Source organism: Grammomys surdaster, unplaced genomic scaffold, assembly GCF_004785775.1.
Source record: "Grammomys surdaster isolate TR1022 unplaced genomic scaffold, NIH_TR_1.0 166, whole genome shotgun sequence".
Classification (NCBI taxonomy): domain Eukaryota; kingdom Metazoa; phylum Chordata; class Mammalia; order Rodentia; family Muridae; genus Grammomys; species Grammomys surdaster.
This window is the reverse complement of record NW_021604614.1, coordinates 7,815,885-7,837,840: the sequence shown is the minus strand read 5'-3', so window position 1 is coordinate 7,837,840 and position 21,956 is coordinate 7,815,885. Positions and strand designations below refer to the sequence as shown.

General features: G+C 47.3%; 1 protein-coding gene across 2 annotated transcripts; it reads left to right on the top strand.

Moving 5' to 3' along the window:
• Positions 1-11,104: 11,104 nt before the first annotated feature.
• On the top strand, positions 11,105-14,165 carry Ran (RAN, member RAS oncogene family). 2 transcript variants are annotated; one of them, XM_028766077.1, is made up of 7 exons: positions 11,105-11,169; positions 11,403-11,448; positions 11,552-11,636; positions 11,724-11,849; positions 12,941-13,128; positions 13,309-13,479; positions 13,722-14,165. In XM_028766077.1, exons 2-7 carry the CDS (start codon positions 11,413-11,415, stop codon positions 13,764-13,766), a joined length of 651 nt encoding a protein of 216 aa, XP_028621910.1. In that variant the 5' UTR covers positions 11,105-11,169; positions 11,403-11,412; the 3' UTR covers positions 13,767-14,165. The 2 variants fall into 2 exon arrangements, with proteins under 2 accessions (XP_028621910.1, XP_028621911.1); XM_028766078.1 differs by having other exon boundaries at positions 11,129-11,169; positions 11,387-11,448.
• Positions 14,166-21,956: the final 7,791 nt, after the last annotated feature.

Sequence of the window (21,956 nt, the reverse complement as noted above, 5' to 3'; positions counted from 1 at the left end):
ACATTAACCTTAACCCTTCACATTTTGGAGGGACAGAAGGCAGACATGACAGGTGTGGTCCAGACTATAGCCCTCATGGGTAGATCATTACTTTCCACAGTGAGATCACCCTTCCTAAAAAGTTCCACAACCTCCCAAAAGCGTGCCACCAGCTGAGAAACAAGTATTCCAACACAGGAGTCTGCGGAAGACATTTTCCAGTCAAATCACAACACAGGAAAGGAGACAGATTAACACCTAACACCAGCAAAGAGGTGTGCATAGGGTAGAGTGTGGAGAAGACCAGAGAGAGTTTCCTGTGTCCCTCCTGGAGGACCAATGATACCCCATACCCCAGTGATGGTAAAAACTTGATTGTCAACCTAACAGGTTATAGAATTACCAAGGAAACAAGCCTCTGGGCTCCTTTGTGAAATTATCTAGATTAGGGAAATTGACAAGGGAAAACCCATCTTAACTGTGGGCAGCACCATCTCATGTTCTGGGGTCCTGAATCAAAAAAAAGGAGACAGTGATCTGAGCACCAGCATCCATCTCTGTCTGCTTCCTGACTGTGGGTGCAACGTGACCAGCTTTCTCAACCTGCTGGCATAACGTCCCTACCATAACAGACTGTAGCCTTTAACTGTGAGTGAAAGTTACCCTATCTGGTTTGCTCCTTCCTTCCTTCCTTCCTTCTTTCCTTCCTTCCTTCCTTCCTTCCTTCCTTTTTCCCTCCTAAAGATTTTATTTATTTTGTATATATGATGAGTACACTGTAGCTGGCTTCAGACACACCAGAAAAGGGCATCAGATCCCACTACAGATGGTTGTGAGCTACCATGTGGTGGCTGGGAAATGAACTCAGGACCTCTGAAAGAGCAGTCAATGCTCTTAACCGCTAAGCCATCTCTCCAGCCCCCTCCCTCCCTCTCTTCCTTCCTTTCTTTCTCTTTCATTCTTTCTTCTACCATGTATGTTCCTGAGATAGAACTCAGGCCAGGCTTGGTGGGAAATACTTCTAACTGCTGAGCTATCTCACCAGCCAGTGGCTTTTATTCTTAGCATGTGAGCTAAGTCTCTGCAGGATGGGGCGCACTTACCAGTAATGAGCCACAAATTTGTGGGAATCTATCCTTAAGTTGGTGTTCCCCAAATATGAACCCAGTTGGAATCTGTCTACTACTAATGCTTCAGGCAGCAAGGCAGATCTGAGAAGAAAAAAAGAAGGGGGGCTGGAGAGGTGGCTCAACGGTTAAGAGCACTGGCTGCTCATCCAAAGATCATGAGTTCAATTCCTACCAACCACATGGTGACTCACAACCATCTGCAATTAGATCTGATGCCCTCTTCTGGTGTTTCAAATGTGCTTATATACATAAAATAAATTTTTTAAAAAATCTTAAAAAAAAAAAGAAAAAGAAAAAAGAAGGAAGGAGGGAGGGAAAGATGGAGGGAGAAAATAAGAACTTTTTCTTTTTCTGTTTTGTTGGTAGTGGTTTTGGTTTTGGTTTTTCTCCAGATAGGGTTTTCTTTGTATATTCCTGGCTGTCCTGAAACTAGATAGGTGGACCAGGCTGTCCTTGAACTCTCTTGAGTGCTGGGATTAAAGATGTGTGCTACCTCCGCCAGGCCTAGCATGTTTAGGTTGTGGGGGTAGTCTTTTGTTTTGTTTTCTTTCTTTTGAGACAAAGTCTCCTGGAGCCCAGGCTGGCCTCAAACCCCCTGTGTAGCTGAGGATGACGTGAACTTCCGATCCTCCAGTATTGACCTCCTAAATGCTGGGATCACAGGCATATGATACTATGTCTGGGAAGAAAAGCGTGTTGAAGGTTACATTTCTATTCTGAGTGGTGGTTCCTACCTGTAGTCTCCAGGTCTGGAGGCTGAAACAGAAGGATTGACACACGTTTGAGCCAGCACAGGTTACAAAGTCTGAGACCCTGTTTCAACAACAACAATCTAATTCTGTATTGTTTCAATGGGAAAGCATGCTAAAAAGTATCCAGGTAGCGTGAAGACACTGTGAGGAGCAAGAGAAAGAAATAACCACTAAGTGACCTTAAAGTTGGGCTCCGTATCTGAGACATGCTACCCAAGCATATTGTAAACTATTGTTTTGTTTTGTTTTGTTTTGTTTTGTTTTTAACCTAGTGCTGGGACTTAACCCCAGGCCCCTGGGCATGCTGGATGAACACTTCACCACTGAGGTGTACCTCCAGCTCTTTTTATAGTTTTCAGTTTTTAGACAGGGTCTCATCAGTTGCTCAGACTGGCCTTGAATTCTCTCTCTAGCCCACATTGGCCTTGACTTTGTGATCCTTCTGGGTTTACAGGCTTGGATGAGGAGTGTGGGAAATCTGTCTTATAAGGGTTGTGTTATATTCACAGAGAGAGATGCTGGATTGTAACCCCCTCTCCCTATGAATGGGACCTTTGAGAAGAAAAGGACCATTTGCAGTTCAGCTTAACATGAGATGAAGTCATGACTCAGAGCTCGACTTCAGGAATAGCGTTCCCAGGAGAGGAGAGTCAGAGACAGACATTTAGAGGGATGATACAACTGGGATGAGGTGACTGTGTCACTGCAGCCAGATGGCTACAAACCGAGGGGTGGCCACGAATGCCAGCAACTCAAAAGCTCACAGCTTGGCCTGCCCACTCCTGGGTTTCAGACTTTCAGAAACATCTCTGGCAAGGTTTTGGTGGTGCAGGCTTGTCACCCCAGGTTCTCAGAAGACAAGGCAGGAGGAGCCTGAGTTCAAGTCCAACCTGGACTGCAGAGTGGATTTAAGTCTGGGAATAGTCTGGGAAATTTAATGAGATATTTTGTCTCCAGGTGAAGTGTAATAAGCTGGAGAGCTGAAGGATATAGCTCACTAGGAGTGTTGCCTAGCAACTGTGAGGCCTGGGGTTTAATGCCAGGGCAGGGTAGGGGATCCATTTCTGTCCTATTAAGGGACTCAGTTTGTGGTATTTTTTTTAAGCCAGTGACACCTTGTAATTATCTTATAAATAGCACAGTTATGCTGCACATATTGGCTGTTGACACAGCATATTAAGAGTCCACTTATAAAATCAAGCATTGAAAATGTGTCACACATCTTGAAACTAAAAAAGCCAGTGTTTGGTTTGAGATAAACACACACTTGAGCATATGCTAGAAAGAGCATATAATAGGATGCTATATATATTCACACACACACACACACACACACACACACACACACACACTCACACCCTGCATCCTTATATCTCTGCCTATGAGCATCCCAGGCCTGCCTCAACGTTTAAGAAGTCCTAAAACAGTTTTAGGTTTTCTTCTGGTATCTTCTCTCCTTTCTTAAGACCAGATTCTTCTAAAGTGACATGGAACACAGAGTCAAGGTTCCCAGAAACTACAAGAGTGTGGGCGAATAGCACACTGCTCTTAAAAGTCCCTCTCGCCTGAGGATCTGCCATCACTCCTAACCCAGGAAGCCAGCTCAGTATGACTAGCGTCCCTCACATTCCAAAGACAACAAGTCTGAGATCAAGGTTCTCCAGGCTGGGGTCTGGGAATGACACTTCCCTCCCCTGGGTCCGGGTGTGGTGGGAAGGGCAAGGGAGCTCCCTGGGGACTCTTGTGTTGTTGAGATACTCTCAGGAAGGCCAGGGACTCACTGTGTAGCTGAGGCTGGCCCTGATTCTCCAGCTTCTGCCCTGAAAGTGTTGGGATTATTACTACACCCAGCTTTCTGAGGACACCTTTTTCTTCTCTTTTTTGAGACAGTCTCTGACCCAAACTGGCCTCAAACTCCCTATGTAGCCAAAGATGACCTCGAACTTCCGATCTGGTGCTAGGATTGGAACTCAGGGTTTCCTGCATGCTGGACAAGCACTCTACCAGCTGACCTATAGCTCCGCCCACAGGGAACACTTGGCTAAGGATGTGGTCCCTGTTCCCTATTTGTGAGGCTCTACCTGGGACCTCATCACTTCTCTAAGGCCATACCTCTTGATCCAGTCACTCTTGTGGGAGGGGTCAATATGGTAATAAACAATACATACTGTGCTCATCTGTAGACACAGAAAGCCTACACATGAGCCAGATCGGCTGCATAAGGTCCTGAGGTTAATCCCCAGCAGTACCACCAGAAACAAAGAGAGAAAGAAAGAAACAAAAAGCTTGTGTCCATTAGTCTTTCTGAGCCACCTCTGACTCTCTCTAGCTCCTCAGCTCAGCTGCACAGCGGCCTTCACACACCACTCCCTCTCCCTGGAATCTCTTCCTTCATAAGTCTGCCTGACACCCCGGCTCCCCATTACCTTCTGGGGTCCTGTTCCTCCCTTGCTATCTCAGAGACAGTTTGGAGTCACCCCTGCCCAGCCAGCTTCTTCCTCCTTTCCAATTTAGCTGTCATCATCCTTATGATACCTATCAGTTTTTACCCAAGGGGACTTGGTCTAGGATCCACTTGCAATCCTGCAGGTACCTAGATCTGCAGATGGTCAGGTCTCTTACATAATAAAAATAAAGTCACATTTGCATATAACCTGTACAGATCCCAAGTTCTTTAAACCCTTAGGTTACTTATTATACCTCTCACAAGGCACACAGTATGGAAATAGTTACATAGTAACTCTATTGTTTAGGAAATAGAAATAAGAGAAGCCCTGACATATTCAGTAAGGATGCAATGTCCACTCATACTTTCAACATGCAGTTGGCTAAACCCACAGATGCGAAACCATCTTGTACGAAGATAGCCGCCTGTGTTTACTTACATATCTAGTTCATTTCTAGCCTGGTTTTGTTTGCTTGTTTACTCTGAGACAACCATCCCCTTGCGCTCCCTGCACCAGTTGCAGGCAGCTCCACTAAAGAGTGTCCTCTCTGTTAGCAAGTGTTTAGTCTTTGCATGACTGCAGAGAGGACCAGTTTGGAGGTAACAGCCACTTCCAAAAAGTAAAAAGGGTATCAGAGACAATATCAGGGGCTAGCTCAGGTGTAAAGTTGGCTGCGATCCAGTACCAGATAAAGCCATACAGCACACAGGTTTGATCCAGTTCAGGGCACAGTGTTCCTCTGCACAAGACTAAATCACAGAAGAGAGGAAGCCAGGATGCCTAGATACACAGATATCTGACACATCTCTTCATTTTGTTTTTTGGGAAAAGTTTTGTGATAAGGTCAAGCAGTCACGTGTTGTGTGGGTCATACTCTCCCCTTAGAGAAAGCCAAGCATCTGAGAAGTTACTGATATTCATCCCCTGGAGAATAAGACGGAAAATATCTGAGAGTTTCTTACTCCTTCACAAAGGCAACAAATCTGACAAGCAGAAGATACTGGTCTTGCATTTGATAACTTCGGAATGATTCCTTCTACAAAGTATAAAAGTCCCAATAGTGTGTGCATTTAGATCACCATCATCTTATTTTAATTTGATCCCCATGAATGGCTGACCAAGTACTTAGCAGTGCAGCACCCCCCAGGTTTTGAATCACCATGCTTCCTACTAGACCACGGCTCTGCTATTTAGTGCTCACTGTACATTCAGAAGGACCTGAAGGTACAGCTGATGGTTCAAGGACTGCTGAATGAGTGTGCGTTGTGTTCAGAGCTCTGTGGTCCATGCTGTGTAGTGATAATTTGGGGTTCTTGAAAATACCCACTTATGTGAATGTCTTTGTTTTCATCCCAGGCATGGGATGAGAGGCTGCTTCACAGCAGGTGATTATGATCTGCCTGGTGCACTAGCAGGGGAGTGATATTTGCCAGCTGCTGATACTTTAATTCTGAGAACTCTGGAGAGGGATAAATGGGAGAGGCCTGAGAGGGTCTGAGAGGGCTGTTGCTCTCCTGCTGCTCCTGGTTTCTGTTGTTGCCGTTTGATTGGATTTACCCCAAAAAAGCCCACACTCTTAATCAGCAGGAAGAAGTCTATTTTGTTGACTGAAAGAGATCTATACTCCTTCCCCCTCTAACTTCCTTTCTCTCCTGCCTAGTATTAGGAGGGCTGGGAGGGATCAGGGTGTAATAAAGGTTGGAAAGAAGGTAGAGATATAAGAATCCAATACAATAGCTTAAAAAAAAATCTTGACAGCAATGCTGACTATGAAATACAAGAGAGCCGGGCGGTGGTGTCGCATGCCTTTAATCCCAGCACTTGGGAGGCAGAGGCAGGCAGATTTCTGAGTTCGAGGCCAGCCTGGTCTACAGAGTGAGTTCCAGGACAGCCAGGGCTATACAGAGAAACCCTGTCTCGAAAAAACAAAAACAAAAACAAATGAAATACAAGAGACTTCACTTCTTCTAGTGAGGAGACAAATAACAAACCTGTGAGTCACTATGCACAGTATTTCCAGTTATGTGCTTTGGGAAGATGAGTAGGTGCTTTGATGGGGAAAGCCTGGGTGTGAGACTGTGGCTGAACAGGGTATTCAGGCTGGGCCATTCAAGGAGAGGTGCCTGTCAGGCAAAGAGGTGGGGATGAGGGGCAGCCTTTAGACAGAGTAAGTGCAAAGGCCTCGGGACGGAAGCAAGCGTGGCTGAATTAAGACTCAGAAAGGTCATGAGGGCCTCCAAAAAGTTATGGGGAGGGAGGAGGAACAAGGCAGGAGAGGGAGGCACAAGGTAGGGCACCTGGAGTAAGAGGGAATGGCTGGAGGAGGGTGTGGAGTGGCCTGTGCCTTTAAAGTTCTGATGGCAGTCACACCATCACTCCTACGGTATCGCTATCCAGCTGCACACCCAGAAGTTAATTACCAGGACGTATTGGGCACCATCCGGATGGAGGCTCTGTCAGTTTTCAGCTGCCATCTAACCTATGCCTGGAGATATCAGTCTGTGGTGAGAAAGCTTTGACACTCACAGGTTTAAAGGATTCGGCCTGTGGTCGGTTGGCTGGTCCATTGCTTTGGGCCTGTGGGTAGGCAACACATCATGGTAGGAACACACGATGGAGAAAAAAGAAAACAAAACAAACAAAACTTAAAACGAAACGCCGGGCGGTGGTGGCACACGCCTTTAATCCCAGCACTTGGGAGGCAGAGACAGGCGGATTTCTGAGTTCGAGGCTAGCCTGGTCTACAGAGTGAGTTCCAGGACATCCAGGGCGATACAGAGAAACCCTGTCAGAAACAAAACAAAACAAAACAAAACAAAACAAAACAAAACAAAACAAAACAAAACAAAACAAAACCAAAAACCTTAACTCATGGCCAGAAAGAGAAAGAGACTAGGGCCCCATAGTTCCTGTGAAGTGTATAACTCCAACAACCTCAAGCACCTCTCTAGGCAACATGGTGTCTAAATGTCTCCACCATATCTTGTTATTGCCAGGCCGGGTGAAGCCTTTAATACATGGCCTGTGGGGGACACTCCAGATTCAAGTAACAGCAGGGATGTCCTGCAGAATGAGTGGTCCAACAAATACTCTGCAGGTGTCTAGGGACTGTCTAGATTCAAAGACACAAGGGGACCTGAGGACTAAAGCAACAGGGAACTCTGGATGGATCCCAGATTAGACGCATGGTATTAGTGTCACAAAATAAATTCTGTAGATTAGGAAACAAAATAAAAAATGTTAAGCTCAGGATATTGGTCAGGATACAGAAGTTGGGTAGCCAAATGTCCTTAGTTTTAAAAAATACATATTGGGACTACAGAGGGGATTCAATCGTTAAGAGCATTATGTGTTCTTTCAGAGGACTTGGGTTCAATTCCCAGCACCTCCATGACAGCTCACAACTGTTCTGTAACTCCAGTTAAAGGGGCTCCAACACCATCATACAGACATTCAGGCAAAACACTAATATATACGAAATACACTCTCAAACACTTCAGTGGAACTATTATCCATAAACACAAGTCTTGACTCTTAAAATTTTCTTAAATTGATTTCTTAAAATACACAGGTATGCATTTGTATTTATTCATGTGTGTGTGTGTGTGGCATTGTATCAGGGCCTTTGAATGGCGTAGTGGGTAAGGCTGCCATGCCTGACTCCCTGAGTTCAATCCTCAGGACCCACATGATAGAAGGAGAGAACCGATTCCAATGTTGTCCTCTGACCTACTCACATACGTGCAAATAAACAGATGTTTAAAATGATGTATTAGTCCGGGTTCTCTAGAGGTACAGAACCAATAGAATGTGGGTGTATGTTCTCAAATGGATTACATGATATAGGTTGGGCTGTCCAACAATGGCTATCTACATGCTGGGGAGCCTCAGAAACCAGGAGCAGCTCAGTCCATAAGGCTGAAGGCCTTAGGAATCCCCAGTGGCCCATGGTGGAAGCTGAAGATGCTGAGTTTGATGTCAGCTGAGTATAACAGCTGCAGCAGTGATATAAACATACTCAGCATCAAGGGGCAAGGGGAAGCAAGGTTGCTTTGCCTCGGACATCTTTATCTGGGCCACTTAGGGAGGATGTTGCCTACCCTGGAGGAGTGTCTTCCTGCCTCTTTTAATGGCCTCCTGGAAATGCCCTGATGATCTATACAGAGGTATGCCCCTTAGTTAATTCCACATTCAACCAAGTTGACCACAGATATTAACCAACCCAGATATACATGTATACCTTATGAGGAAGAAAGTGGACGGGAAGATGTATGAAGGAGCAGGCATGTAAACAACTCCTCTTGTCACCGTGACCAAAACTACTGGAAAGAATCAAGAATGGAGGAAGGATTTCCCTTGATTCACAGGGGATCCAGTCCATCACCGCAGGATGGCATGGGGTTGGGTCTCACTCACGGTGGTGGAAGCTCGCAGGTTCACACTGTGGCCTATGACATACTACAGGATATACTTTTCAAGGCTGGCCCCTCCCCCCTGCCCCCAGCCACACACTAGGCCATAAGTCACAAATAGCACCATTGGTGGGGAGTGAGATGTCCAACACAGAGGATATCTCAAATTCAAATTATACTAGAAATTTGGGGATTTAGAAGAAAATACAGCCGGGCAGTGGTGGCACACACCTTTAATCCCAGCACTTGGGAGGCAGAGGCAGGCAGATTTCTGAGTTCCAGGCCAGCCTGGTCTACAGAGTGAGTTCCAGGACAGCCAGGGCTATACAGAGAAACCCTGTCTCGAAAAACAAAAAAACAAAAAAACAAAAAACAAAAAAAACAAAAAAAGAAAGAAAAGAAAAAAATACAATTAGCTATTTTTGTTCATTGCTATGACAAAAATACTTGATAAAGAGCAACCTTTGGCTAGTTCCCCCCCTCCCTACCCTGCACAGTTCCAATGGTGCAATCTTTCTGGGGAAGGTAGAAGGTATGATGGCAGGAGGGTGAGGTGGCTGGTTACACTGTATCCACAGGCAGGAAGCAGAGAGAGATGTATGCTGGTTCTCAGATCACTGTCTCCTTTTTATTCAGTCTAGGGTATAGCCCAGGTTCAGTTAAACCTCTCTGTGAGTACAAGAGACACACCCAGAGGTTTGCGTGCTTCGCAACCTTAAATCCGGTATACTAACCATCCCAAGCTACGATCCCTTCCACCACTGCAACTTTCCCCCCCAAGGTTGTACAAGTTAACCTGTCTACAGCTGCCTCCCCACCCCAACCCCGGTTATCATACATGTTAAGCAGCTGTCAAGTTTTAAAGTTCAGGCTAAGAATAGGTTTGCCGTGCACGTCGGATGGCAAAGAACACGCCGTAAACCAGGCAGCAGTGGGCAGCCAGGAGTCTAGACAGTCCTGGCAGGGAAAGCGGCGCCTATGCCCGCTTGAGTGTATTTTCTTGGTTCCCTCTGCTTCCTAGGATGAGGTTCTTTTGTAAGTTCTAAGCCTGGGCCAGTGAGTAACGCAAACCAGGCCACCTGATGATGCCGTTCCGCAGGCTGGATGCCAGGACAGGTACTTTGTGGGGAGTTCTCCAGGGGAGAGGGTCGCCTGGTGATCTCATCACCCAGCACAGAGTGCTGCTTTTTATACAACCTACCGGACTGGAACTAGACGGGTTGACAGTTTTCTCCTAAACTCTCAGTTTGATCACCTCCCTTTCTACCTATTGAACACAGATCACGGCATAGCCCCTTGTAGCTGGCTTGTTACATTCTTCTCCAAAATATAGTAATTTTGTATTTCTATAAATATAGAACTGACATTCCATTTAACATACTATGTTAACGTTATGTACTAGTTTTTGTAGCACACACAACCACTTTCCCCATGTTCCTTCCACACCAGGCTAGCCTTGGAACCTGCCATCCTCCTAAGGCCTGTACTGGCTCCTTTTGGATTGTATAGTACAAAGTAGCAACAGCAGGGCCGCAAGCTCTGGTCATCAGAGATACATTTTCCATTTTCCCACCAGCATCTGTATTTGCTGGTGCTTTGGGGGAGTGGAACTTGGCTCCCAGCAGGCCCAATCTAACTGTTAATGCTCCAGGCCTGTAAGGATCCCTCCCTGGCTAATTGCTGATCAGGAGGCAGCCAGGGTGGGGTATCTTCTGAGAAATGGATTACTCTGAGAAATGGATCATGCAACAGAGGAAGGGCCCCGAGGATGCAGAACGCTTGGACTAACTGCATCCGGTCCCATCCACAGCCAGGAACCCCCCCCCAGAACCCCACACATGAAGGCCAGGCCGTGTCCATGCCCAGCACGCATGTCTGACACAAGCCGGGCCTCGGGCACGCGCACCCTCATTCATTCACTCCATTCATTCTGCAGACGGCGGCTGCGCGCCTTCAGCGATCGCCCTCCCGCGAGATCCCCAGTGTCTGTGGACACAAGCCTTGGGGACGAAGGTCGGGCGGTGCCCGCTGTGCAGCAGCAAGCGACAGAGGAGCAGCACCCGCCTTTCCCGCCCACGAGGCCCGGGCTAGGCCGACGCCCGCGTGACGCGCGGCCTCCCGCAGTGAGCGCATGCGCGCGGGAGCCCGCGCTCAGAGCCGGCTCACGCGGACCTCCTGGTCTGCGTGCGTGCGCGTTCCCGCTCGCCCGCCCCACGTGACCCGCCGCACCTCTCCCGCCCTTGGCGCTCAGACGGACCGGCCGAGTCGGACGGCTCAAGCGGACGTACGCGTGCGCGTGCGCCGCGTGGTTGGGCGCGGCGCAGTTGCTCCGCCCCCTCTAGGCTCCTCCCCCTCCGCGCGCCGGCGTCCGCTGCGTCTCCGGCATTTGAATCGCGCTTCCGCCATCTTTCCAGCTTCAGTCGGACAGGCGCGGAGACTCTTCTGGAAGGTAGCGGCGGGGCCGGGAGGGCCGGACCGGGCGCGGGCGGCGACCGGAGGGTTTGGGTGTCCTTTGGGTGGGCTCGGGGCGGCGGCGGTGAGGCGAGCGGACGGGCGGCGCCCTGGGCTTCCCAGCCACCTTCCCTTCCCCCACCGTCTCACGCCGCGTCCCCGCCTTCCCGCGCGCTCTTCCCGGCCGCGGCCTTTGTGGGGCGCACGTGCCGCAGCCGCTCTCTCCCGCAGGATCGCCGCGATGGCCGCCCAGGGAGAGCCGCAGGTCCAGTTCAAGGTGCGTGTGCGGGCGGACGGGCCTGCGGGGCGAGTGGGGAGGTCGGGAGGACGGCATGGCGGGTGGGGACCCGGGCCGCTCACGCTGCCGCCTTCTCTGTTAGCTCGTCCTGGTGGGCGACGGCGGCACCGGGAAGACAACGTTCGTGAAGCGCCACTTGACGGGCGAGTTTGAGAAGAAGTATGTAGGTAGGTGCGGCGGGGGCTGCGCGGCCGCGGGGCCCCGGGGAAAGGCGCGGGCAGTGCATGGCTGACCCCGCCGCCCTCTTCCCGCAGCCACCCTGGGCGTCGAGGTGCACCCGCTCGTCTTCCATACCAACAGAGGACCCATCAAGTTCAACGTGTGGGACACAGCCGGCCAGGAGAAGTTCGGGGGCCTGCGCGATGGCTACTACATCCAAGGTGAGGGGGCCTGCGGAAGTGGGCCTGGCCCGCGGACATGTGCTTGGGGTGTGAGCTGGAGATCCCAGCCGTTGCCGGGTGACTAAGGAAGGGAGGGAGACGAGAGACAGAGGAGTCGCTTGTAGGGAGGCGACCTCGTTCGAGAGAATGCGAGATTTTTTTTTTTTTTTCAAAATGAGTCGTCCGTGGTGTCGTTCGATCACATGCTGTGTCATGCTAGGCATTGATTTGGGGCAAACTGTGTGGCTTTACTACTTAGTAGGAGACCAAACTGCTGGGAAGCTGGCGGGTCACTTTCAAAACTTGAAATTCAGGGCTACACGTAGTGGTTATTAGTGAATAGCTCCATCCCTAAAATAAATGATGAGCGTTTGGCCCAGATGCTAACCCTCCGGGCCCTCTCTCACACGTGAGGCCTGCCTCGTAGTGTACATCGTACTTTTACTTTTCTCCTTGAAAGTTATTTAAAAAGCTTAAGGATGGGGAAAAAGCCCGTTGGTGGTTAAAGATGAGTGAATATCCTTGTGATCATACTAGCATGATGAGAAAATGGAAGTTCTTTGGCTTCTTAGCGCATAAGACAAAAGGGTGTTTCTCCCCTGGGTTAACTTTCTAGCCAATAAAAATTGGAATATGCACGTGCTGCCTCTTTAACTGTATCCTCAGCATCTCTGCAGGGTAGGTTATAGAAACCCGGACTCAGATTTCCTTAGATAAAGGGATAACATTCCTTAGCCATGTGTTTCTAGGTGGTAGAGAGTTTATAGGTCCTACTTAGTCTAAAGAGATAGGTTCTCTGGAAGACTCGTGTTTCACCTTTGATGAACTTTGGGGCCAGTGGTGATGATTAGGTGTCTTGAGGGGGGAAGAAGGTAGTTGATAAGAGTGGAATGGTCTTGACTTTTGAAGTTTTCATTTGAAGAGGAGTTGGAATCAGTGCCATGTTTTCCATTCTAACTTTTTAGCAAGGGGAGGGGCATCTCCCATCTCTGAATGGAGTGGGTTGATAGGTGTTCCAGAGTCAGGCCCAAGATGATGACTGAGCCCTGCAGTAGACTGAGACATGTTCCAATTCCTCGAATGTTTTTCAGCCCAGTGTGCCATTATAATGTTTGACGTAACATCAAGAGTTACATACAAGAACGTACCTAACTGGCATAGAGATCTGGTACGCGTGTGTGAAAACATCCCCATTGTATTGTGTGGCAACAAAGTGGATATTAAAGACAGGAAAGTGAAGGCAAAATCTATTGTCTTCCACCGAAAGAAGAATCTTCAGGTATGTTCCTAATTTATTGACTCATTCTTAAAGAAGATTGTAAAGTACCTGTGTATGTTATAGATTGAAAATAGGCCGTTATGTTTTAATGTGGATTATAAAATGTCTTTGTTTAGGGTGTCTTGGAATGGGTATTATTAATAGGATTTTAAGCATACATTCCTTTTTGTTTTAAAACAGTACTATGACATTTCTGCCAAAAGTAACTACAATTTTGAAAAGCCTTTCCTCTGGCTTGCCAGAAAGCTCATTGGAGATCCTAACTTGGAGTTTGTTGCCATGCCTGCTCTTGCCCCACCTGAGGTGGTCATGGACCCAGCTTTGGCAGCACAGTACGAGCATGATTTAGAGGTATTTGTTCTTTCAAGTTTTTTCTTAGGGTGTTTTGTTTTCGTGTTTCTACACTTTGCCTAGTTTCTGCAGAAGTTGGCATTGGCTCTGCCCAGCCATGTGGGGTGCTAGGAATCAAATTCACTGGAAGAGCCGTCAGTGCACTAAGCTGCTGATCGTCTTCCAGCCCTCGTGGTCCTCACAGCTAGTGCGTGGTCGTGGTGGTTTTGATCTGGACAGTTTATTTTTGTTTCTTGCTCCAGGTTGCTCAGACGACTGCTCTCCCGGATGAGGATGATGACCTGTGAGAGAGTGAAGCTGGAGCCCTGCGTCAGAAGTCTAGTTTTATAGGCAACTGTCCTGTGATGTCAGCGGTGCAGCGCGTGTGCCACCTTATTTAGCTAAGCAGATCGTGTACTTCATTGGGATGCTGAAGGAGATGAATGGGCTTCGGAGTGAATGTGGCAGTTACACATACCTTCATTTTTTTGGACTTGCATATTTAGCTGTTTGGAACAGAGTTGTTTCCTTTCTGAATTTCAAAGATAAGACTGCTGCAGTCGCATCACAGTATCCAGTGGTGAAATCTCGTTTGTTACTGTCATTCCCATTCTTTTCGTTTAGAATCAGAATAAAGTTGTATTTCAAATAATCTAAACAAGTGAATCATCCCTTGTTTATAAGCATATTAAAGCTACTAACATGAAGGAGCTTGTGCCACATTATAGTTTAAAATGCTTTTGCTTATTATCTGAGGTCTATTCAGTTATGTTCTCCTTGTGCCTACCTTCATAAACATTTGGATTGTCCTGTGATTCAGCTAGGATAATATCTACCCTACCTGCGTTTAGTCAGGTAGTTTAACCTAAGAGAAGACCTTGTGTAAAACTAAAGATTTAAGTATGTACGCAGATTTAAGATTTAGTTGTCACAGCTGCTGACAGTTTCTGTAACCTAGTCCTTCAGAAGGTAGAACTGCGGTTGACAGAAGCTGGGGATTTTCTGAGACCATCGTGAGTACTCCAGTTCTTGATTTCCATGTCTAATGTTGGGTCTCTAAGATGTGCTCTGCTTTCAAATGGTGGCTCCTGCATTGAGTGGTAGTCTCAGGAGCCAGAGGCAGGAGGATCTCTGTTCGACGCCAACCTAGTCTACAAGAGCAAGTTCCAGGACTGAAAGACCTGTCTCAAAAAAATTCATGGTAGGCTGTTACAATGTTATAGCAGCTGATTTTTTTCTTCTCCCAGAGGGTTTATATAGGTTGTGCAGGAAAGGAAGTGACAGGAGTACCACCACTGAAGAGTAGGGTGAGCTTTTCTGATGTGAAAGTATTGGTTGAGACTTTATCTTAGGTATGTAATACTGGCAGAACTGTGGTGTGCTCAGGTGTATTTACAGTAAGCTGTTCAGTGTGCTCTGCTGATCCAGTCTACCAAAGTTCTTAGAAGGGTGGTTGGGTTTTTGGTTTTTTGTTTATTTTTGTTTTTTCCTCCAAAGAACGGAGGAACAATGGGGAAGGCGAAAGGCACGAGTACTATGCACTAGCTTCAGCAAACTGATTTTAAGACTCAGATTGTATATGCTACGCTACTACAATCGGGTGAAGACCCTGTCTCTCCCCTGGCTGGGATGAAACCTCACTTAGATGTCTTGAATGAATACAATGTATATAAACCTGGTGTAGAATGTAGAACCTTACGACTTTCTGGTTTTTGTAACAGTTAAATGTGAGAGCTGCTTTCCTGTGTTTAACCAGAGTGCAGAGATTTACATTATTTATTGGAAGAACTTAAATATATATATCATTTCTGCTTTGCCTCAGTTTTCTGAGTCATCTCTAGTGTTTGCTGTAGGAGTAGTGGATGACATTTTTTAAGATTCGAGGTTTGGTCTGCCAAATAGAGTTCTCTCCAGTTTTTACAAATAGGAGAAAGTTCTCCTCCATTTTTTTTTGTTTAAAAAAAAAAAAGCATCTTTGACTAGATGGCCCCTTACTAGTCATTATTACCCAGCAGCTAGGGCTGACTGAAGCAAAGTCACCATGGAGAACCTGGGGTCTGGTGTTTGAGAAACAGCTTTATTCTATGGGCTTTGGGTTTGTTTCCTTTTTAAGACTTATGTACATGAGTACACTGTAGCTTAGCTGACTTCAGACACACCAGAAGAGGGCATCCGATCCCATTACAGATGGTTGGGAGCCACCATGTGGTTGCTGGGAATAGAACTCAGGACCTCTGGAAGAACAGTCAGTGCTTTTAACAGCTAAGCCATCTCTCTAGCCCTGGGGGTTTTTGTTCAGTTTTTTTTTTTTTTTTAATCACTTTACATTCTGATCAAAGCCCTCACTTCAGTTGCACTCTCACCTCAGAGAAGGGGAAGCCTGCCTTGGGTACTAACCCTCCCTGGTACATAAAGTCACAGCAGGACTAAGCACATCCTCTGCTACACCCGGCTCCAATTGTTAGGGAATCCACATGAAGACCAGGCTGCACACTTGCTGCATATGTGTACGGGGGCCTAGGTCCAGTGCACACATGCTCTTTAGTTGGTGGTTCAGTCTCTGAGACCCATGGGCCCAGGTTAGTTTACTTTGTAGGTCTTAGGGTGTCCTTGACCCCTTCAGCTCCCTCAGCCCTTGCCCTTACTTTTGCTAGCTCCCCAGCTCCACCTGATGTTTGGCTGTGGGTCTCTGCATCTGTCTTCATTGCTGGGTGAACCTTCTCAGAAGACAGTTTCGCTTAGGCTCCTGTCTGCAAGCAGAGCAGAGTATTATTACCAGTATCGGGTTGGCTCTCATGGGATGGGTCTCAAGTTGGGCTAGTCATTGGTTGGCTGTTCCCTCAGTCTTGACTCCATCTTTATCCCTGCACATCTTGTAGGCAGGCCATGCTTTGGGGCAAAGGTTTTGTGAGTGGATTGGTGTCTCCCCTCCACTCGAAGTCCTGCCTGGTTATAAGAGGTGCCTACTTAGGTTTTCTTAAACCAACATGAACATGAAGAGCTGTACCTTGTATCTGAAGTAGCCCCACCCAGAACTGCTTGCCTTGGTAGATGAAGCCAGGGACACAAGAAGGTAAGACCCTGGTTTGAGTTGGGCTTGTGGATGTGGACAGAGTGTTGACTCTCAGCTGTGAGGAGCGAAGATGTTTACCCAGTTAAAGCTGCACTGTGACAAATCCTCATTGCCCTGGAAACAATACTGTCAGGGTTGTCTCAGCACCTTGAACTCTTGAAGTTGGAGGTGGAGCTGGGCAATGAAAGGCACCTAGCCCTGTAGATAATGGCTCTCATACATAGCTAGTAGGACCACATTACACAGCTCTGGAGTCCTGAAGGACCTGCAGCTGCTAGGAATCCTCCTGCCCCTCTTCATCCTGATGCCTGCCAGCTCAATATCTTAGCCTGTTTTATGCTAATGGGTCCCTGATATAGACCAGCCACTGCCTGGGTCCTAGTCCCTAAAACTGACCAGATTCACTAGTCCCCTCCCTGCCATAGTAAGCAGTAAAAGCTGACAGTACCCTTCAGGGAAGGAAGCTGAGCTGCAAAGAAGACTTACAGACCACAACAGCGACCTGAAAGAAGCAGAAACCAGCCGAGCTGCCTAGAAGAGGCTTAGAGTTAACGGAGGCACCTGGAAAGGACGCCTTCCTCCCTATTGATTCTTAAAGGTTGTGCAGTTGTTCCAGGTGCCCAGCCTTGTGAGCTGTCACCCATGATGGGGTGAGCTTTGGTGATGCAGCCCTCTGAGTCATTTCTGCTCTTTGTAAGTAACCCCTCAACCAATATTCCCTCCGATAAAACTCATTAGCACAAGTTGGTTTTGGCTGGCATCTGTAAAATTTGGTCTGATGCAGATTCCATGTCTGGGGTGAGTAGCTGTGTGTGCTACTTTCCCCCAGGAAAAAGGTTTGTCCTACAACAGCCTGCACCAAATGATCATGTCCTCCAGTCACAGGAAATGGACCCCCAGACTGCTAAGAAAGAGTTTGCAGCAGAATACTAGAGTCGGCCTGGACCAGTAAGCCAGTAGGCAGTTTGTAAGTAACATTTGCTTTTTTTCCATCCCTGACGTAGCTGAGCCTTTCTCCCATGCTTTCTGACCAGTGAGGAATAATTTGCTGATATTTTGTTGTGACCTTGCAAATGTTTACTCAAAAGACAAGGGACCAGCAAGATGGTATGGCGGGCAAAGGTATATGCCACCAAGCCTGAGTTACCTGAGTTCAGTCCTCTTATCCCACGAGTGCAGAGAACCGACTTCTGAAAGCTGTCCTCAGGCCTCTATGTACATGCTATATATAGCATGTGTGCCTTCCTGCCCATATACAACTGCTTTCAAAAGAGATGAAATGTGTACCACAATTATGTTTCATTCATTTTTATTTTTACATAGCCTTTACCAACTCGTCATCCACAGCTTACATAGACTATGCATCAGTGTGGCCGGTTCTGTAGACCTGGCCAAGTGTTTAGCTATGGTTTACCGCTGCGAACAGACACCATGACCAAGGCAACTCTTATAAGGACAACATTTAATCGGGACTGGCTTACAGGTTCAGAGGTTCAGTCCATTATCAAGGTGGGAACATGGCAGCATCCAGGCAGCCATGGTGCAGGCAGAGATGAGAGTTCTACATCATCTGAAGGCTGCTAGCAGAATACTGGCTTCCAGGCAGCTAAAATGAGGGTCTTAAAGTCCACGCCCACAGTGACACACCCACTCCAACAAGGCCACACCTTCTAATAGTGCTATTTCCTGGGCTGAGCATATACAAACCACATTTAACTCTCTGGCCCCCATAGGCTTGTTCAAACATAGGAGTCTATGGGGGCCATACCTATACATAGCATAATGCAAAATACGTTTAGTCCAAGTTCAGAAGTTCCCATAGTCTATAGCAGTTTCAACCGTGTTAAAAGTCCAAAGTTCAAAGTCTCTTCTGACATTCATCCAATCACTTAACTGTAATCCCCAAAGCAAGACAGGAAATCAGCTGGCCGAACTCCAAACTCTATCTCCATGTCTGATGTCAAGGTGGTCTTCAGATCTCCAACTCCTTTTTCATCTTTGTTTTTTTTTGTTTTGTTTTTGTTTTTTGTTTTTTTGAGACAGTTTCTCTGTATAGCCCTGGCTGTCCTGGAACTCACTCTGTAGACCAGGCTAACCTCGAACTCAGAAATCTACCTGCCTCTGCCTCCCAAGTGCTGGGATTAAAGGCGTGCGCCACCACCGCCCGGCCTTCATCTTTGTTGATTGCAGCAAATTCTTTCTCCTGGGCTGGTTCCACTCCCTGTTAGCAGCTTTCCTCAGCAGATAGTCCACAACTCTGGCATTTTAAACATCTTCGGGTCTCCAAGGCAACTTCAATGTTACAGCTTCTTGTTTCAATGTCTGGGATCCACACATGATCTTCTGGGCTCCTCCAAAGGGCTGGTGTCACTTCTCCAGCTCTGCCCTCTGTAGCACTCTAAGCTCAGGTTGATCCACTCCACTGCTGCTGCTGTTCTTGGTGGTCACCCCATGGTACTGGCATCTCCAATATGCTGGGGTCTTCCATTGCAACTAGGTTTCACCAATAGCCTCTCACAAGCTCTTTTCATGGTCCCAAGCCTCAACTCCTTTGCATGACCCCTTCAGTCCTGGGCTGTTAACTTCAACTGGGGCTGTACCTTCTTCACCAGTGACCTTCCATGGCCTCTCACAGTGCCAAGCCTCAGGGTTCTTCATGACCCCTTGATGCCTTCAAAACCAGTACCACTTTGGTGACTCTTACACATTACCAAGTCCAGCTGCAGCACAAGGTACAACCTTGGCTATCTCTGGAACGCAGCTTCTTGGTGCTCTCAGAAAACTCTTCACCTCAGGGATGCTTGTCTCTTAACCACTAAATTTTTAGCTTCAGCTAACCAGCATCAATTATCCCACTAGTCCCTTCTATTCTGGACTCTAAAGCCACATGGCCAAAGTTGCAGAGTTCTGCTGCTTGCTGGGGCAGGAACATGGACCCCTTGTTCTATTACATTGTCACCAGCTTTCTGTTTTCAAACTCCTTCACTGCCTCAGCATGGCTGTCCTGGAACTTGCTCTGTAGACTGACTTTGAACTCAGAGATCTGCTTGCCCGTCTCCTAAACACTGGGGTTAAAGGTGTGGTCCACCAAACCTGGATTTAAGGTTTTCTTCACCTAGGACTTACTCTGTTCTAGGCTGGCCTTGAACTCAGAGATCTGCTTGTCTTTGCCTCCTGGGATTAAAGGCTTTTACTACCCTGCCTGGACCTATATTTAGCTAGGTGGGATCTTGCCCCATGGTCACTCCTCCGTTAATTCAATTTAACATCCTTGAACACAGGATTCAGCTCCATTTTTACTTCCTGGCGCCCCTTTAATACTTAAACCATATATTTTGTACTTTTCTAAGCTTGCTATGCTTGTCCAAAATGTTTTTCATGAGATTTAACCAGAGAACAAAGTCCCTGCTGGGCTTTTTTGAGACTTCCTTTGTCAATGCAATTAATCTCAGCCTCTCTCTTCTCCTTAGCCTCAGGGCCCTTTTGAGCTCTGCTTTGTCTGTCACAGGCAGCTTTCAGGAAAGCTAGCTCACCTCTTCTGATGAATCTTGGTTGGGTTAGGCCAGTGGTTCTCAACCTGTGGGTCACAACCCCCATAGGATCAAACAACCCTTCCACAGAGAGTGGCCTTAGGACCATCAGTAAACACAGATACTTACGCAAAATTAACAGTTAATAAATTAGCAGCAAAAACAATTTTATGGTTGGGATCATCACAAGGTTGACAACCACTGGGCTAGGCAAATCCTCTCTCCCACCAGACTATACCCAACCCAGCCAGTACTGGCTTAACTGGGTGTGATCTCCGAGTGTTGGACATTTCCTATCTTCTTCTTTTGTGGAATACCCAAACTGTCAACAGTCTCAGTTTGTAAACGTTCATATTGCTTAATGAAATACAACAATTAAAACTACTATTTTAAGGTAAAGTTTTTGCATAGCCCAGTCTGGCCTCGAACTTGCTGTATAGTCAAGGATAACCTTGAACTAACCTTCTTGTCTCTACCTCCCAAGAGGTGGGATTACAGGTGTGCACTACGATAGCCAGCAAACTTAAAAAAACAAAACAAAATCAGTAGCAGGGATGGAACACATACGAGGTGAATGTTCCACTCCCGAGCTATATTTCCAGCTGAGATACTTTTTGATTGTCCTTTTGTTTGTTTAAATCTTCATTGTAATTGTGTGTGGGTGCAAACGCTGTGGTGGTCCATGTGTCACAACTTGAGAGTAGGCTTTCTCCTTCCACCATGTGTGTCCCAGGGATCAAACTCAGGTTGTAACTTTCATGCCAACTGCCTTTCTCAGATGAGTCACCTCAATGGCCCATGTTTCCCATCCCCCCACCCTCCCAGACAGTCTCACCATGCTAGCCTCAAACTCACCATCCTCCTGAGTCCCAAGTGCAGGGATTAAAAACGTGTACCACCGCACCCAGCTAAAAGTTTATGTGTGCTGGGCGGTGGTGGCACATGCCTTTAATCCCAGTACTTGGGAGGCAGAGGCAGGTGGATTTCTGAGTTCGAGAGTTCAAGGCTAGCCTGATCTACAGAGTGAGTTCCAGGACAGCCAGGGCTACACAGAGAAACCCTGTCTCGAAAAACCAAACCAAAAAAAAAAAAAAAAGTTTATGTGCGTGAAGTCCCTATGTCGCCGCCAGCTTTCCATGCCTAATTTTGGGCAGGCTGAGTCAAACACCTTGGTCATGTCACAATTCCTTCTTGTGTTCTCAGACTTGCACAAGACAAAGTGTGTGTTCCAGGTCCCTATCATCACACATTCATTTGGAAAACTGACTGGTGATACTGGCAGTGGACTGTAGGCACAGGTTTCAAGGGAAAAGAGAAAGTGGCTCAAAATATGAGCAGGAAGTTAACGCTTAGTTGTAGAGAAAGCGCATAGCTGGGCAGATGTCAGGAGCTCCGGATGTGGAGGGCTTCACGCAAGGAGCTCCCTGGCTGCTTCGGTTGGCTGGAGTCCCCGCTGTGTGCTTTGCCTTCTATCCTGGCGATGGTTGGCAGCTATTTAATAAGAATGCCAAGACCTTCCTAAAACGACCTGATCCTGATCGTTCCTCCAAGCAGCCTTGTTACCAAGTCCCTGTAATTTTGATTCCCTGTCGTTACAGAACTGGGTCAACTCTGCCAGAACAGAAAGTTGTTAATTGATTGCTTAGTAACTTAGTCTCCAGTATGACTTCCTTTTGTGCGCCTGGGGCCACTAAACCCTTGGTCACTGGCGTCTCCCAGTTCCCCCATTGGAAACTCTAATGTCTTCCCTTAACGACTGATGTGATTAGAGCAGCCCTTACCCAGGAGGGAGGGATGTGACCTTATGTCTGGGCATACTGCTACCCCAGACACAGTTGGGGATCCGATGGTGTACAGAGGTAGAGGATGACGGTGGAGTGGTTTGCTGTCACTTA